The sequence below is a fragment of the Elaeis guineensis genome, chromosome 13, assembly GCF_000442705.2.
Source record: "Elaeis guineensis isolate ETL-2024a chromosome 13, EG11, whole genome shotgun sequence".
NCBI classification, from domain to species: domain Eukaryota; kingdom Viridiplantae; phylum Streptophyta; class Magnoliopsida; order Arecales; family Arecaceae; genus Elaeis; species Elaeis guineensis.
The window spans coordinates 71,502,101-71,519,124 of record NC_026005.2 but is presented as its reverse complement, the minus strand read 5'-3'; the positions used below and the strand labels follow the sequence as shown (position 1 = coordinate 71,519,124).

Here is a 17,024-nt window from a genome sequence, read left to right as displayed (position 1 = left end):
GGTTCTGCTTAATTTTTTCTTATTATTTGCCTTAGCTTGGACTTGATTTTTGCCTCAATTTGATCTTATTTTTGCTTCAATTTTATCTCATTTTTGTTTCGATTTGGCCTCGATCTATGCCTTGGTTTAGCCTTGATTCTAACTTTGGATTGGCCTTTAATCTTTGCTTTGGATTGCTTTGATTCTGACTTTGGATCAGACTTGTTTTTGACTTTAGATTGATCTGATTTGACTTCAGATTGGCTTGATCTTTTCTTTGGATTGCTTTGATTTTGACTTCAGATCAGGCTTATTTTAGACTTTGGATTGGCCTGATTTGATTTTGGATCAATCTAGATTTGAGCTTTGGATTGGCCTGATTTTTGACTTTGGATTGGCCTGGATCTGAGCTTCGGATTGACCGTCATTTTGACTTTGGGTTGGCCTGATTTTGACTTCAGATTGACCTTCATTTTGACTTCAGATTGGCCTTCATTTTGACTTTGGATTGGCCTGAATCTGGACTTCAGATTGGTCTTCATGTTGTCTTCGGATTAGCTTAGATCTGGACTTTGGATTGACCTGATTTTGGCTTCGAATTGATCTTCATTTTGACTTTGGATTGGCCTTCATTTTGACTTTGGATCTTAATACTTATAGACCTATAGACCTGCAAGAAGGAAAGCAAGCAAAATAATGGATGGGACCTGGAAGCTTTTTACTGTGAGAGTTTTGTGGGAGTTTTTCTCTTTTAGAGCCTGTTGTCTTGGGGTATCCTTATTTCTATTTAGATAGATAAGGAAGCATAGATCTGTCACAATTTAGGGGATGAAATTCGAGGGATTTTCATAATCTTCTTCTTTGTTTGAATTTTAATCTATCATGATCTCCTTCCTAATTTGGATCCTATTTCAGAATTCAAATTTTAAAATGTAAACAAGAAAAAAATGATTCGAAAATTGAGGGATTTTCGTATCTCCTTTCTTATTTGGATCATAAGCCCCCTAGTTTCGTGCCTAATTAGGATAGTTTAGAGGGCATTGAATGATTCAAAGGTGATTAGATCTGATCGATGTCGGTTGATTTAGAGATAGCCAGCCTGGATCTCATCGGTATTTGGCAGATTTGATCATCAGGATTTGATAGCATTAGGACGATGCGATGAGATTTCTTTGACTAGATGCTTACTCCTTCCCGTAAATGGGCCTGATCCTTCCTGTAATGCCAATATATTGCTGCTGAAATCCGACTCTTGATCAGAAAAGCTGGAGTAGTGGCATGTCGTCTCAAAAGAAAGACCTACAAGATAAGTTCTGGCCAGAGTTGGCTCCGATGGGGATTCTCTGATGCTCAAGTTTGTTTTCAAAAAAATAGAAGAGAAAGGGCATGCAAGAGAAATTGCGCGCATATATCTTGGGGTCCCCTAGAGGCCCTTTTGTAGGCAAGGGTTGAGAGGTCGTTTTGAGCAGGTTGTTTAGCCAATTTGGATGCGATATGATGAGATTTTTTGTTGAAATTTTTGAGATCGGATAGTTACACCTGTCTTATCTATTTTGGAGCCAATTGTAGTTTTGCAGAAGCATTTTAATTTGAAATGGAGGCATAGATTAAATTGGATCAGCTTCAATTGAGGAGGCTTTGATGCGGTCCGATGAAGATGGGTGCCGAGGAAAGAAAATGGCTAGTCCAGATGCTGGCTATTGAGGAAACTAGGACCAGTTGGAGTCTAGGTTTGAGATTGAAGTCGAGATTAGTCGGACTTTGATATTTTGTTTAGAAGGATCATCAGGAATTAGGGATCACTAGGATTCGAAGTTAGGATTGGGGAGGCCCAGAGTTATATACTGAATGATTTTCTTCAGACAGTCCTACCATGGTTTGGGAGAGACACATCTACCGTCGAGATTGGATACCTTCATCTCCAATAATGTTGTGGTGTCGGTCTTGTATACTTCATCATACACCTTCCCGTTGGTTCATATCTTCAGTCTTGGGTGACAAATTACCCCTCAACATTCGGAATTGGATATTTTAGATTTTAGTTAGTGAGTCCATGTAACCAATTGGATTGATTATAAATTTAAAAAATAACTGACGTATAGATTATGGTTGGTGATCCTGTAAAACTAATTGAGTTTGTTTGTGAGCCTGAAAAAAACAAACATGCTGTAATCGGAGAGATTATAGTAGAATTTCTAAGGAGCTCTTGAAAAGTGGAGGTAGATGCGTGGTTGTGCTGAACCACTATAAATTTGATCATTTTTGTGTTATACTTTCTTGTGCTTGCTTGACTTGCTTGTATTTCTAGTTTAGCATTGTCTTAATTTTGGATAGCTTATTTTATCTCTTATTTCCACTGTTGCATATTGCTTTCACTTCATAATCATATAAGTTAAATTCATTAAAGCATATATTTGTCATAGATTTCAAATTTGGTTAAAATTTTTAAAAAATCTAATTCACCTCTCTTTTTGAGGTTGCTGTCTCTTTAGACAACAATAAAGAGTCTAAATACTTAATAGATGCTATCATGAAAGCTACATAGATCTTATATTTGTGGTAAAATCTTTTCAAAATTATTATTCTATGCTTAGACATGCATTATAAAGAGTACCATCTAAAATGGATTTTTTAGCAAATTTTTGATTCTCATGATAATTATAATTAGATTTGTCTATATCTACCAAAAAAATTAAATTTTTTTAAACAATCTTTCCATAATAATATTAAAATATAATTTGGCTCTCAAAATCTAAAAGTTATTTTGAAGCTATAAAAATGATTTGCTGTATATTTAGTGGACAAACCCAAAACCTAATATTTTGTGCTAGCCCTTATATTTAGTTGCTCCCCCTCCCCCCAACCCCACCCCATTAAATTATGTTTCTAAAGATTCCTTTGTTTTATTACTCCTACAATGAACGGCTATTAGTTTAGTTGATATTTAAAAATTTAAAATTTTAATATTTAGTTGATTTTAGATCATTTAAAAGTTAAAATTTAATTAAATTACTCTAAACTCAAAATTTATAGCATGATGTAAACATACAAACATAAATACATCCTTTCAAACTTCCCCTTCCTCCACCTCCCCTCTATACAATTAGGGATCATTTGGTTTGTTGAAAGAAAATTCTCTCGTGAGAATATTTTTTTTGGAAAATTGATTGTTGGGAAGGTGATACTTTGTATTGCCGCTAAGGGCTCATGGCCCAGCACATGAGATATTGTCTACTTTAATCCATAGGTTTCATGATTTTGCCTTTCTAAAAATACCTCACATGGAAAGCATGATTCTTTCCTATATAAGCCAAATCCCCCTTGACTCACAACTAATATGAGACTAATGATGTCTTCTCTTCTATACTACAATATAGCCTTATAATCAAGAGAGAGTCTGTGTATGGATGGAAAGTGCCCTTCTCCTTATTTTTATTGTAGACTGATGTACAAACGAGAGGAGCCCTACAGTTGCAAAGGTGGTCCCTTATTTGATGCACCATTGTTACGGCTAAGGACTTATGATCGGGCACGTGAGGTATTATCCTCTCTGGTCCATAGACCTCATGATTTTGCCTTTCAGAAAGCACCTCATATAAGAAGAATGGTCTCTTTCTATATAAGCCAGAGTCTCTCTGGACTAAACCAATGTGGGACTAATGATGCCCTTCATTTTATACCACAACATCTGGTAAAATATTTTCGACATATTTGGTTGATCATAAAAAGTGACGCAGTATCTTATATTTGATTGAGTATTTATTTTTTTGAAAAAATAGTATAAAATAATTATTATATTCTTAATAAATAAATTAATTTTATCTCATTTTATTCATAAGTTTTAGGAGATGTTTGGTTGGGAGGAATTGGGGCTTGGAATGAGAATATGCATGGGTGACTTTAATTTCAACTGTTTGGTTGGAGAGAGTTTCATTTCAATTTCGATTTTATAGTGAAATTGAAATGTCTTAATCCTTCCAAAACCCAATCCTGACTTGGATTCAAATCTCTATTTCAATTTCGATTTTGATTTCAATCGAGAACTAAATACTTGGAGGATATAGCCATTTCAATTCTTATTTAACCTATTTGATTCTGATTTCGATTTCAATTCCAGTCATGAATCAAACATCTCCTAAAGATATTTTTAGAGAAAAAGATTTCAATTTTTTTTCATCAAAAAGCAAAAAACCCATATCCCACGTGGGTTATTTTTTTTATAAAATATAAAAAAATATTTTTATAGGAATACAACTTTCTAACCTCTCTTTCTCGAAGATTTCAATCAAATAAGAGAGTTTTTTTTTTTTTTTGTTTATTAACCATACTTTTCCTCCTCGTATTCCTGTCAACCCGAGTCGTTTGAGAATACCTTGCTTCACTTGACCCCAATCTGGCCTTTACCCACGAATGGGCTGGAGAATGTTTAAACCTAAGACCCAATGTTTCTGGCTCGGCGGGTCCACCGCACCTCCACTGTATTATCGGCACCAGACCGGTCCGACACCGTATCGGAACTCGAAGCATCGTCCTCGCCAGTTCCTCTTCGCTTCTCCCAGGAAAAACGGAAAATTTCTAGGGTGTTCGGAGCACTCGCAGAAGAAAATCTAGGGTTTAGAGAAGGAGGAGAGGATCTACATCGGAAAAATTTGAGCAAGAATCCGAGAACAATATGCTGGTCTCGTTGCCTCGCCTGACAAAGTCTCTCAGAGATCACTACGACGTCGATCATGCTTACCTCCAGCGCAAGACGATCCTCCAGAATCTCCAATCAAGAAGGTCGCTTTGATTCCCCAATCTATTTTTCCCTCTTCGATGATGCTGTTCTTCACTTTATCTCGTCAACTGATGGATGTGGTCGTTGTGAATTTTGCTCTTTTATTTTGTTTTTACTAGATCGCGTGATGATTCGGAACTTGCGCGGAAGTTGGTTCCTGGATGGGATGAAGGTAAGATTACTGTCCTGTACAAGATTGTCTTTTCCTCTCAATATGATTTATGCTGAATCAGTGGGATGAAGGTAAAATTTACTTACTGTTGCTGGTGAACCAATGTTTTGAACACCCATGGAGGCGTAGTGTGCTTGAGTTATGTGGTTTGGTAATGGTCATAGGTACATGAACTTGCTTGGAAGTCGTAAAATGTGAGTTGCTATGCGGATTAACAATGCTTGCAAGTAGTCCACTTATGATAACCTACTTACCACATGTGGGATGGTAAGTCCCACTTTGGTTGGAGCATCTCTTACCTCCCTATCTTCCATATAAGTATTGCAATGGCTAGTTCTAGGTGAGTGCCGGCCAAACCCTAGCAAGAGAAGCGAGCACGAGATGGATCTCATTAGGAGCAGGGTGTTGTTCCTATATTTACAGCATTCACGCTTTAACATGGTCGAATATCCTATATCAATGGTCTTTGCTTAGCAGGCATTATCCTGAGGCTTGCATGTCATGCATAATTTCCTTCCATCCTACCTTTATATATAAGCATGTGAAAAGATCAATTTCATTCCCTTTTTTTCCATGGAATGGGACGCCTTAGTATCCCACCTTGTCCTCTAGGTACCCTGCATCTTTCTTTCCCCTTCTTTTCCTTTATTTTATTTGATTTTCCTTCTTTCTTTCTTTTCTTCCTTATTTCTTTCATTTACTTCTATCCTTTTTCTTCTTCTATGGAGGGTCTCTCTTCCATTCTTCTTTTATTTATTTGTTTGTTTATTTTGTTTGTTTGTTTGTTTCTTGTTTCTTGTTTCTTTCCTTTTCTTCCTTATTTTCTTTTTTTATTTTTCTTCTTCTTTCCTCTCTTTATGTCTTTTTTCTTATTTTCTCCCATTTTCTTTTTTTCCTTTTTTTCCTTATTTTCTTATTCCTTCCTTTCTTTCTTTCTTTCCTCATGTGGCTGGGTTTCAGAGTCTCGCTTTGGATGTCAACATTACTTCGTAGAAAAACAGGTTTAAAATTACCTTGATATTTAGATTGGCTTCCATGAGTAAATATGGTGTATAACTAAAAGGTCATACTAATTCCTTTAAAAAGTTATTGGTATTTGATCATTTGGAGCCTATTGCAATCCAATTTTGCATTTGGTTGGCAATTCATCATATTTCAAAAGTTAAATGGATGATAAGAGCATGATAAGCAATGGACTCTTCAATTTTAGGACATAAAAATTTTTATAATTAAGCTTGAAAGATGGGAACCTTTCTCCACATCTAACTTTAAGTTACTACATACAATAAATTAAAGCCCAAAATCAATCCCAAATATTTGCTTATATCATCTTAAATTTCCTAATACCTTGATTAATATATTTTCTTTGTATTTTTACTTGTAGCCTTTAGCTAACCTAGGGTTGAATTTTGGAACATTGTATAATAATGAATGTGCTGTTTTTATCCATCACATATCTTGCTTTAACTTGACAGTTGACACACGTCTCCTAGTGAGGCCTGTGAACAACTTGAACGGCGACTATTATGGGAAAACATGACATAGCTGGTCACTTGGTTAGCCTGTTGGATTGGTCTAATTGCTAGCCTAGCTGACGCAACTTAGGGTCCACTAGTCCATGCTTGTTTGGCCCATGTTGATGCATAATTATACCCCAAAATTAACCTTAATGGGTTCTTAAACTAGCTGGTTGGCTGCTTGATTCAAAGAAGAATGGTAATGGAACACCCATTTCATGAATGTCCGATGCCACTTTCCAGTATTCCACTTATTATAAGTGCATGTAGTCTGGGTGAATCTTATCAAAATTTGATGGTCTTGCTATGGATAGGCCTACCAGATTATTTTTACTTACCCTTTTGCCTGAATTAATCTCGTTTTTTTTGTTTTTTTTAACTTATGCATGCAGTTCTCTGATTAATGCATATATGTCATGGTGCAGCTTCAAGTGATGTGCGCCAAGCATATAAACAATTTCTTGGTGCTATAGTGGAGTTGATAAATGATGAGGTGGCCTCAGAAGAATTTCAGGAAGTGGCAAAAGCTGTTTATGATCTGTTTAGGGGGCCAGATGTGGACTATGATGTTACTAAGAGGATTGCTGAGAAAAGGTAAACCATGTCTTCTGCAAAGTCTATCTGCCACAAATTCATATTCACATTTCCCTCTCTATGTCACCATTTTCTTCCTCTTAAATTGGCCTGTTGTAGAATTTTGTCTATCTAGTTTGTTCATGATATCACTGTATGATTAACCACTGCTCATCTTTAACTTTGTTTTTACTCGTTGCTAGTTGTTTTTGTTTGTCAGTTTCATGTTAAATTGTTGTTTGTCTGCACATAAAAAAAAAAAAAGAAAAAACAAACATACAGAGACATGAACTCATGGATATGTGTATGTGAGTGCATATAAACATATAGCTGTACAATAACGTTGCAGCTATGTATCTAAATAAGTGAACTCTGGGCTCGGTATTACTGGGAAGCTGGATTGCTATAAGTGTTTAGCAATGTCAATCATTCACAAGACACTTTTTTTAAAAAACGAAATAAAATTATTTTCTTAATGCTTCATATGAGGACCTGAGATATAATGTATTAAATTCAAAGGCATAGTGTGAATTTGATATTCAAAATCTCCTAGACATAATGTGAATTTGATAGAGACTGATCTAAAAAGGAATGAATTCATCTAATTTACACATTTTGTGTATAAATATAATTATATATTTACAAACGTGATAAATCAAACTTTGCAGGTTGTGATGGTTGGGATTATGAAAGCTGGCATATGAAGAGTTTAGGGAACGATGTTTTTGTTAGATGTATGCTCTAGAAGCCAATATGGCAGACACATTGTAATAATTGTAGGATATATTTTTGTACTTAAACAATTGATTTATCAATAAAGTGGGCAATGTTATCCATTCTTGTGTTATGTTTCTGAGAATCATTCAAGGAATTAATAATTTAAAAATATATATTTTAAAGAGTTTAGACTTTGAAACTTGTATAATTAATTCCTAAATTGCTTCCGATTGATGAATCATCATGGAGACAGTGGTTGATTCGGTTAGATTGACATATGGATCACTTCTTTCGAGGTAGATGAGTATCGAATTTATAGTGTAGAGACATTGAGCGAGAGTATGGGTGGATGTTAGAGAACATCAGTACTGAGCGTGACCATACGAAAGATCATATGAATGTCTATTCACTCGTCAGTGATCATCTCGATGCTGTAGTGGTGGGAGTAGTTCTTTGATTTGCAGTGCCTTGGCTGCTCACAGTGAGGTTGCTGTAGTTTAACGGCACATAAACATGATCTTTTAGTCATTTGGATTCTTGTAGTGTATGTTGGCTGCAGCAGGTTCATTATAGGAGTAGGGTGTGTACTTATAAGGGATCTATCAACCTTAATAGATAAGGAGTAGTCCTATTGGATTTGAGAAGCCAAGTCCATAAGTCTATGGCCATAGGAAGATGCTTAATGGAAAGAAGTTTTCATGAGTATCACATTTGGACTTGAGCTAATCTGATCTTTCATATGACAGATGTTGGGGTTTGATAAGTTTTCATAATCTCCGTCTTGTCGGGACTCACGATAGAAGAACTGAATCACACGGTAACTACACTTAGGGGTTATATTTTTTATTCTGCTGGATTGCCACCACATGCTGTTAGGTGTCATTAGTGGATTGTGAAAACTCACTAAGATCATTTTGGATCAATAATCCTTGTTAGGTGTGAGTTAGAATTATTCTAACTCATCGAAAAGTGTTTTGATGATACTATGATAGAGATCATGGTATGTCTCACTATCACACAGAAAAAAAATCTATGGGGTCACGCACAAAAGAAGTTTTTGACTGATCAGATGTTTGAGTTACGATTATGAATCATAATAGAAATCAATTATTAATATGATTGATAATGCAAAAATTACTATTAACTAATTCATTAAGTGTTAGTGAATTGTAGGAGCATCAATTAACAATTGGATTGCTGTTTGCTCAATTTGATTGAGCTATGAGATTCAAATCAGATCTAATTAAATTAGATTCAATTTGATTTGGTTTGAGTTTGATTAGATCAAGCCTAATTGGATTATGAGATAATCCAATTACAGAAAGAGATCAATTCCTAGTTTGACTAGAACTTAATTGAATCAATTCTTAATCAGATTAGGATTCAATTCAGATTTAATTGAGTTCCTAATTGGACTAGGAATTAACTTATTTTGGGTGCAACCTAATTCTAATTTGGTTAGGATTAAATCAGATTTAAATCAGCACTTAAAGGAATCCTAATTGGACTAGGATTCTATCTCCATGCGCCCCACATGTCCATGCCTATAGGAATACGGCATCCCCATGGTTTTTGCGCATCCAAAACATCACAGCAAGCCTTCCACACGTCCTCCATTGCTCTCCTTTCAGATTTGGTTTGATTTGGAATTAAAGCAGTTTGGTTATGAATCAAAATAGGAGTCCTAATTTGATAAGGTGTTTGACCTTGTCAAAACCTAAAGCCAATCCAACTCATGGACGCCATCTATACATAAGGGGGCTTTGGGATGTGGAAATAAGATCAGAAAACCTTCCATGGGACGTGAGCTTGGGCGTGGGTTCCTCTTAGGCGTTGGGTTTTAGAGAGAAGAGAGAAGGGAAAAGAGAAAGGGTTCTCATAGCTTCTTCTTCCTCCTAGTCTTATTCTTCTTTGAGATAGTCTTAAAGATTGAAGAAGGTCTTTTTCAACCATCAAAGAAGCGATCTCTGCAAGAGAGCTAGTACCTCAAAGAGATTAAAGAGCCTTCAATCAGATCAAGTTTTGTGTGGATATTCGTAGAGGTCGGGTACATGCGCAGCTATATCAGAATCTGAGACATCTTCAGATCCAGATCTGAAGGAGTTCAGCGATTCAGGTATGTGATTCGATCACAAAATTATTTTTATTCTCTGAAATCAGATGCTTTTAATCAAGGTCTGCGGAATTGGTACCGGTGGCCGGATCGGCCGACCGGTGGTACGGTTCGGCACGCCTCTGTTCCGTTTCGAACCGAGGCGAATTGATGAAGGAAAACAAAGCCGATCCGGAGAAGAAAAAGAGAGAGAAATAGAGAGAGAGAGGGAGGAAGAAAAAAAAGAGGGAGGGGGGTCTGCCGGAGGGGCCGCCGAAGGGCCTCCAGATGGCCGCCGTGGCCGTCGGGCGGCGTAAACGCCTCCCGCGGCTCCGCGTGTGGAACAGGGGCGATAGTGAAGTCGGCAAACTCCATGCCGGCTTCATTTTGAAAAATATTTTTTTTTTAAAAAAAGAAAAACAGGAGTGGATCGCCCCTATTCCACGCGCGGAGCTGCAGGAGGCGTTTATGCTGCCCGACGGCCACGGCGGCGCGTTGGAGGCCCTCTAGCGGCCCCTCCGACGGATCCCCTCCCTCTTTTCTTCCTCTCTCTTTTTCTTCCTTTCTTTTTCTCTTTTTCTCTCCTTTCTTCACCGGCACCGGCATGTGCCGTTTTGCATGCCGGAACTGTCTCGGTTCCTGTCGGGATAGTTCGGCACGCCCCGTACCGGGCGGTTCGGCCCGGTACGGCATTTCTTGCTTTTAATCTTATTTATCATCATATGAACTAGATCCATAGATATTTGATTTAGATCTATGCATGTGTAGGATTAAATCTGATTTAATTTTGTCTTCCGCTGCTTGTTTTTTAAAATTGTTTTGAAATTTGCATGCAAAATACCTAAACTCCAACAGTTTCTGGCTGATTTACTATCACCTACGGAATCGAGATTGAGGCCAGAGATCTTAGAGTTCAGTTCTGTTATTACCAGCTTATTGGTGGCGCATAACTCTAGTTTAGTGTGGTTAGAGGATTCTCAATGATACATGTTTATTTATTTTTCATATGCATTCAAAAGCAAAGATGGAACGTAGCTGGTGTAAGTAGTTGCATGCTAATTAAATTTTGAGTAGCGTTCTTTCCATGTTTCGATCTATGGTAGTAGGACCAGGTATATGGCAACAAGGAAACATGGATTGTTTGGAACATCGATTGAATGAGTAAATCAAGACTCAAGAGCATCAAGTAGGAGGGTTGATATTGCCAAAACTAAAGATGCAAGATGAATGATTATGAAATGATAGCTAGAGGTGAAAACAACTATGTAGTTGATGTAGGAATATTGTTTCAAAAACCATTAGAATGGGATTCTACCCCCCCCACAACCCAAAAAAAAAGAATGGGATTGTATGAATGGTATGGTACTGTTTCGGTGCAAAACTGGCACTGGTATGGGTGCCGAAACATTGAAACCCTATGTACTGACCATGCATGCTGGTAGTTTTTCTTTTCTTTCTTTTTTTTTTTTTTTTTTGAATCTACCAGTTTTGGTATGTGCTATTGCTGCTGGTACCATGCCGATACCGTACTTGTACTGTGGCATTCCAGAAGAAACTGCTGTAGCACAGCAAGAGTGTGAATTGTATTATCTAACATAATCTTTGGTTTATTAGCAATTAAATTCGACCATTTTCCAATACGCAAACATTGCTTAAAAAAAAAAAAATCTATGCTGCATCTGTACTCAGTTATGATTCGTCTTATAGTGTGGATTGTAGAATTTTGTGGTTATTGTCATTTTATTTCATGATATATCTTGAGAGTCGAGACTACAATGAGTTTTAGTTGTCCAATGTAATTTGCGGACATTATCTCAATCTTTATTTGCTGTGCAGGGGAGAGTTGCATAGGCTTGTTGGTTACTATGTTCCAGATTCGAGTATCCAGAAAGTAGCTGTGTCAGCTCAGAGACTTTTTACTTTGCAGTGTAGTAGCCATGAGGCTGCACTAATCCAGGAAAGTGTGATTGATGGAGCTGCAGATAATAACAGTGAATTTGGTGCTAGTATTCTTTTTCAATCTCCTTCTCGCTTTGTGATGGATGTGCCATTGGAAGATGGTATATCCTTGGCCAATGATTGTGGTACTACTGCACCATTCCTTGTGGAGCAGTATGATAACATAGTATCTGGCCATCATCATTCAAGTCCTGAGCCGGGAACAGTGAGTTTGAGATGGCTGAAAGATGCATGTGATCTTATAGTAAAGAGGGGTGGCTCTCAGCTTTCTGGAGATGAGCTTGCAATGGCACTTTGTCGGGTGCTCCTGTCAAACAAAGCAGGCGATGAGGTACTGCCGCTCTGTTCCTGAACACTGCATTCAAATATGGCCCAACATATTCATAGTGCAGCAAATTTGTTCCTTCTGGCGTAAGTGCATTTTTTCTTCTATTTACTGAATTCTCATAAAATTTAAATTTGTTGCTGTAAAGATAGCTGGTGATTTGTTGGATCTTGTTGGTGATGGTGCATTTGAAACCGTACAAGATTTATTGTTGGTAAGTAGGAAGTTATATGCAAGTATTACAGTATTCTGCCTTCCTTTCCTCAAGAGTCTCAGCTATTGTTCTGTTCTTTGCCAAAAATTGTTAGCTTTTGATTGTGGAAGATATGATTGACAATGCAAGAACCTCAGCTCTTCTGGTAGTTGAGATTTGTATCCTGGATTGGCAATGCTAGAATCCTTGTCTCCTGGTTACTAGAACTTGCAATTCTGCATTGTTAATTGGTCATCCTTTCTAGTCTTGCAATAGAGTTCATCCTTGTATTGGTAAAATTGAGGCCATGGCATTGGTTCCTTGACTATAACTTGATGTAATGGTTAGGTTCCATTTTGATACGAAGTGTTAGATTTCACTTCAATCTAGTTGTAGCTTTGCTACAGATCCTTAGAAACAATTACAAATATTTAATATGGTTTTGGTATAAATATGATAAAGTTTGAAAATACCAATTACCAGCTGCTCTAATCAATAGATAATGGATACTTATTGGGATCTACTATGCTGCTTTTGAACTACTTGTAGCCATAACCACCAAGCCTTGACCCTGCTATCTGGAGCCATTTAATGAATTGTTATTTGCCGACCATTCTTATTGGATACCTTTCATTATCTTTTCTCACTACTTCCATCCATGTAATCTTTAGACTTCTGCTCCTTTCTGGTCTCTTTTGACACAAATCTATCACTTCTCTTCCCAAACTCTTCACAAATCTCTGCAGCACAAGTCCATGCTATCTCAACTGGTTATCTGTTCTTTATGCTCTGCAGCCCCTACATCTTCTCTGATTTTCTCATTCATCACTTTTTGTTTCCAAGTTCTAGCACACATTATGTCCTGGTTAAATTTAGCCTATTCTGATTCAACCCCCCTCCTCCCTACAGCATCGGAAGGAGCTAGTGGAGGTGATTCAACATGGGTTGCTCATACTTAAATCTGAGAAATTGTCTTCAAGCAGTCAACTGAAGATGCCGAGCTATGGCACACAGGTATGCTGACATCATGGATGGATGGGATTTTGTTTATATATCAGTTTCTTTTTTTGACTAATAGACGTGTTATTGAAGTTGCCAAAACTTTCATATAATGCTGTCTCCAGGTTACCATACAAACAGAATCTGAACGGCAAATCGATAAACTTAGGCGCAAAGAGGAAAAGCGTCATAAACGCGGGGCAGAATATGGGAGCATGCATGATTTTCCTGCTGAAAGTTTTTTGTCTCTTCTTTTAGCGAGTGAGAAAAAACAACCTTTTGATGATCTGATTGGGACAGGTCGGGGAACAAATTCTTTCTCAGTCAGTGCTCTTCCTCAGGGAACAATGAGGATACATCATAAAGGCTATGAAGAAGTCAGAATTCCACCCACTCCAACTGTTGCAATGAAGCCTGATGAAAAGCTGGTATTTCTATATTTTCCTTAAAATTTAATGCCCTGTCTACAAGTTGCCTGATTGGGGGATGAATTAGGACTCACTTATGCCTATGGTTATTTTCTGCTTTGCATTAAGTGTAAGGACATCTGAAATTGTAATGATCCATGCAACAGTGTCATAGAGACCTTCAGAAATTCATTGATGGTATGTGTATAGCATCCAGAAGAGGAACATAAAGCAGTTGGCATTAAACTAGTTTGTCAAATGTGCAATTTTGGTTGTACAGTGCTTGCTCAAAATCTCATATTGCCTTGCAAAAGTAAGAAAATTCTTTGTTTGTCATTACATAATTCAGTTTCATTTTAAGTTTGCTAATGTTGGGAGTTAAAAGGGACATCCATATTTGGTAGCTTAGTATATCTCAACTCAGTTGATTTATCTGTATATTATTTTGGCTACAAAAATATGGCTGTCATAAACCCTGAGATATGTTGTTCTTAACTTGATGAAATTTGATGTAGTACAAACTTGCTAAAAACCAAATAATGCCTTGAAGACATCTTAAGATAACCACTTTGATTTCATTTAGAATTTGCTGATTTTAGAAACTGAAACAAGAGTTCTAATTATTGTATAGCTCAACTTAGTTGCTTTATGTGCATCTGGAATAAGCCTAAAGGTTGGCTTTTCCATTTTCCAACTATTTAATTTGGCGAAGTTTGATGTGTTTTGCACAAACTTATGGATCTGATGATGAAACATAAAAAAATTAATACTTATTGGCTTCTTGGACTATCACATGGGATACTGTAGAAGTGCTGCTTGGCCTAGCTCATATTACTTTTTAGAATATAATAGACATCAAAGGAAATTTAATTAGTCGAATGTGAAAGATTTTTTATATATGGCTATCTATACATGCTGTTTCGCTAGAGCTTTTGGAAATGTTATGTGCTATTAGATGTTAATTGATGAAGCATTTAGGAGCTTCATTGTACTTCTTTTTACGTGTGAGTCTTTAATTTTTGTCTGAAATGCATTTCCTTTCAGAACTTTTGTAGTTGAATTTTCAGTCTTTCTATTTAGACAACTTATATTTGAGTGCCAACTTCTAGTGTTGCTTTTATTTGTTGCTGTTCCTGCACATAGCTTGCTGTTTCTGACTGCAGCTTTTGCATGCTGCTTTACCAGATTGAGATCACAGAACTCGATGACTTTGCTCAAGTTGCTTTCCAGGGTTATAAATCGCTCAACCGCATTCAGAGCCGTATTTTTCAAGCAACATATCATACAAACGAAAATATACTAGTAATTCATTTTCTAATTCTGTTCTTGTAACCTTAGGTGGCTTTATAGTAATTTTTTTAAACTATTTCTGCTTTCTTTTCACCATATGGAAAAAAATAGGGATTCCTTTCATTATATTTACATTAACAGTTTACTTTCAGGTTTGTGCGCCGACTGGAGCTGGCAAGACAAATATTGCTATGGTTGCTATTCTTCATGAGGTAAAGCCCTGCAACATGAATTAAACAATAATGTCTTTCTTTGGGCTTAATTAATTTGGATTTAGCCTCATTCAGCGTCTTGGATTAACTTTAATTACACGATGCCATAATGTTGATTTGTCATGTCTCCTACATTCAGTAGTTCAACATTGGAGTAAGACATGGTTTTGTGTTGTAGATCAAGCAGCATTTCAGGGATGGAATTTTGCATAAAGATGAGTTTAAAATTGTATATGTTGCTCCAATGAAGGTATCGGTCCTTCAGCAATATTCATACTCTGATAAGTGATAACCTTATTATATCTGATTTTCATCATATTCTTATAAACATCTTCTGTAGGCTTTGGCAGCTGAGGTGACATCCACATTCGGTCGTCGCTTATCTCCCTTGAATCTGGCGGTAAAAGAACTTACTGGTGACATGCAACTCTCTAAGAATGAGCTCGAGGAAACCCAGGTTAGTGCTTGCAGTGTTGTCTGGCTGTTGGTAATATTATTTGTTCAAACCTTCTTGTTCATTTCCTACTCTGCCCAGATGATAGTTACAACACCTGAAAAATGGGATGTCATTACTCGCAAAAGCAGCGACATGTCAATGTCAATGCTGGTGAAACTTCTAATTATTGATGAAGTACACTTGTTGAATGATGATAGAGGCCCTGTGATAGAAGCGCTAGTTGCTCGAACCCTCCGACAGGTAAGTTTCCAGGAAAAGTACAATATGTTAATCACTTAACTATTTTCTGCACTTTCCTACTTGTTTGATTTAATGGTGAAAGCTTGAGGCAGCCAGTCCCATGTCATGTTTTTCACAATGTTCTCTCATCCTGTAATACTGATCCTTGGCATTCAATGATGTTGTTTCTGTCTTCAAATGAGAATATTAAACATGTTAAAACAAGTTAGATTCTTTTTCTGTAATGTAAGTTCTGTTGCTGCCGTATGGAGGGGTTGGGGTGGGCAGTCTATCTCTACTTCTAGGTTCTGGACCTTCATTCTGCTGCCTTTTGCCAACTGTAATTGTTCAACACATTGTCTAAGGTTTTTTCATGCTGCATAAGTGAAGCATATCAGATAACATATAACCATAACCATCAAACCTCTTTCCAATTTTTTGGGGTTAGCTTTTTATGTTCCTCATTTGCCAAGTATTCCTATCTAGGGCCATTTTTGATGTTGTTTTAGCTAAGGTTTGCAGTCTTGGTATTGGATGGCACATTGGTAGGTGACTTGTATGGTATGGCACCACTACTTACCGAACCAATATCAGTACACCAAAAAAAAATATATTTATATTTTTTTGTTTTCAAATTTTTACACTTCCTTTATTTAGTTTTATTTTTTTGTGAGTTCATTTTTGTTAATGTACTTTACTCTTTTATGTTATGTGCCTAAACAATGGTGTGACTCAATAATACAGGTTGAATTAACTAAGTATAACATTGAAAATGTAAAATATTTATGTGGAAAAAAAAATGCAAATGCAACATACATGCATCTGTTTAATTTCAAGTTGAGTGTAGACGTCCCTCATACACATTTAGATCATGTCCATAGTCGGGCCCTAGGATTAGATCTAGCCTTTGTATTGTGCCCACCCAGGATCTTGGTAGTCTCTGTTCTGGATAGCCATAAAGAGAAGTACTTGGATCAGACCACCTTCCCATCCTTCCACTCTCTCCCTTTCTTTCTCCTCTCCTTCTCCTTTCTTACCTTGAAATAGAAGGAGAAAAGGACGTCAATCTCTTTCTTTCGTTGGTTCTCAGCGATTCGGCCCCATAAAGACCGGTTCGGCCAAAATACCGAGACCAC

At 37.0% G+C, this 17,024-nt stretch overlaps 1 protein-coding gene across 1 annotated transcript in view; it reads left to right on the top strand.

Moving 5' to 3' along the window:
• Positions 1-4,443: 4,443 nt before the first annotated feature.
• Positions 4,444-17,024, top strand: part of LOC105055970 (DExH-box ATP-dependent RNA helicase DExH14) — a 68,267-nt gene continuing 55,686 nt past the window's right edge. Inside the window, 12 exon segments of the mRNA XM_073248178.1 lie at positions 4,444-4,758; positions 4,876-4,928; positions 6,871-7,039; positions 11,664-12,117; positions 12,260-12,325; positions 13,214-13,318; positions 13,429-13,731; positions 14,896-15,012; positions 15,153-15,212; positions 15,391-15,462; positions 15,553-15,669; positions 15,748-15,909. Coding sequence (XP_073104279.1) covers positions 4,652-4,758; positions 4,876-4,928; positions 6,871-7,039; positions 11,664-12,117; positions 12,260-12,325; positions 13,214-13,318; positions 13,429-13,731; positions 14,896-15,012; positions 15,153-15,212; positions 15,391-15,462; positions 15,553-15,669; positions 15,748-15,909 — 1,785 coding nt within the window. The 5' untranslated portion in view covers positions 4,444-4,651.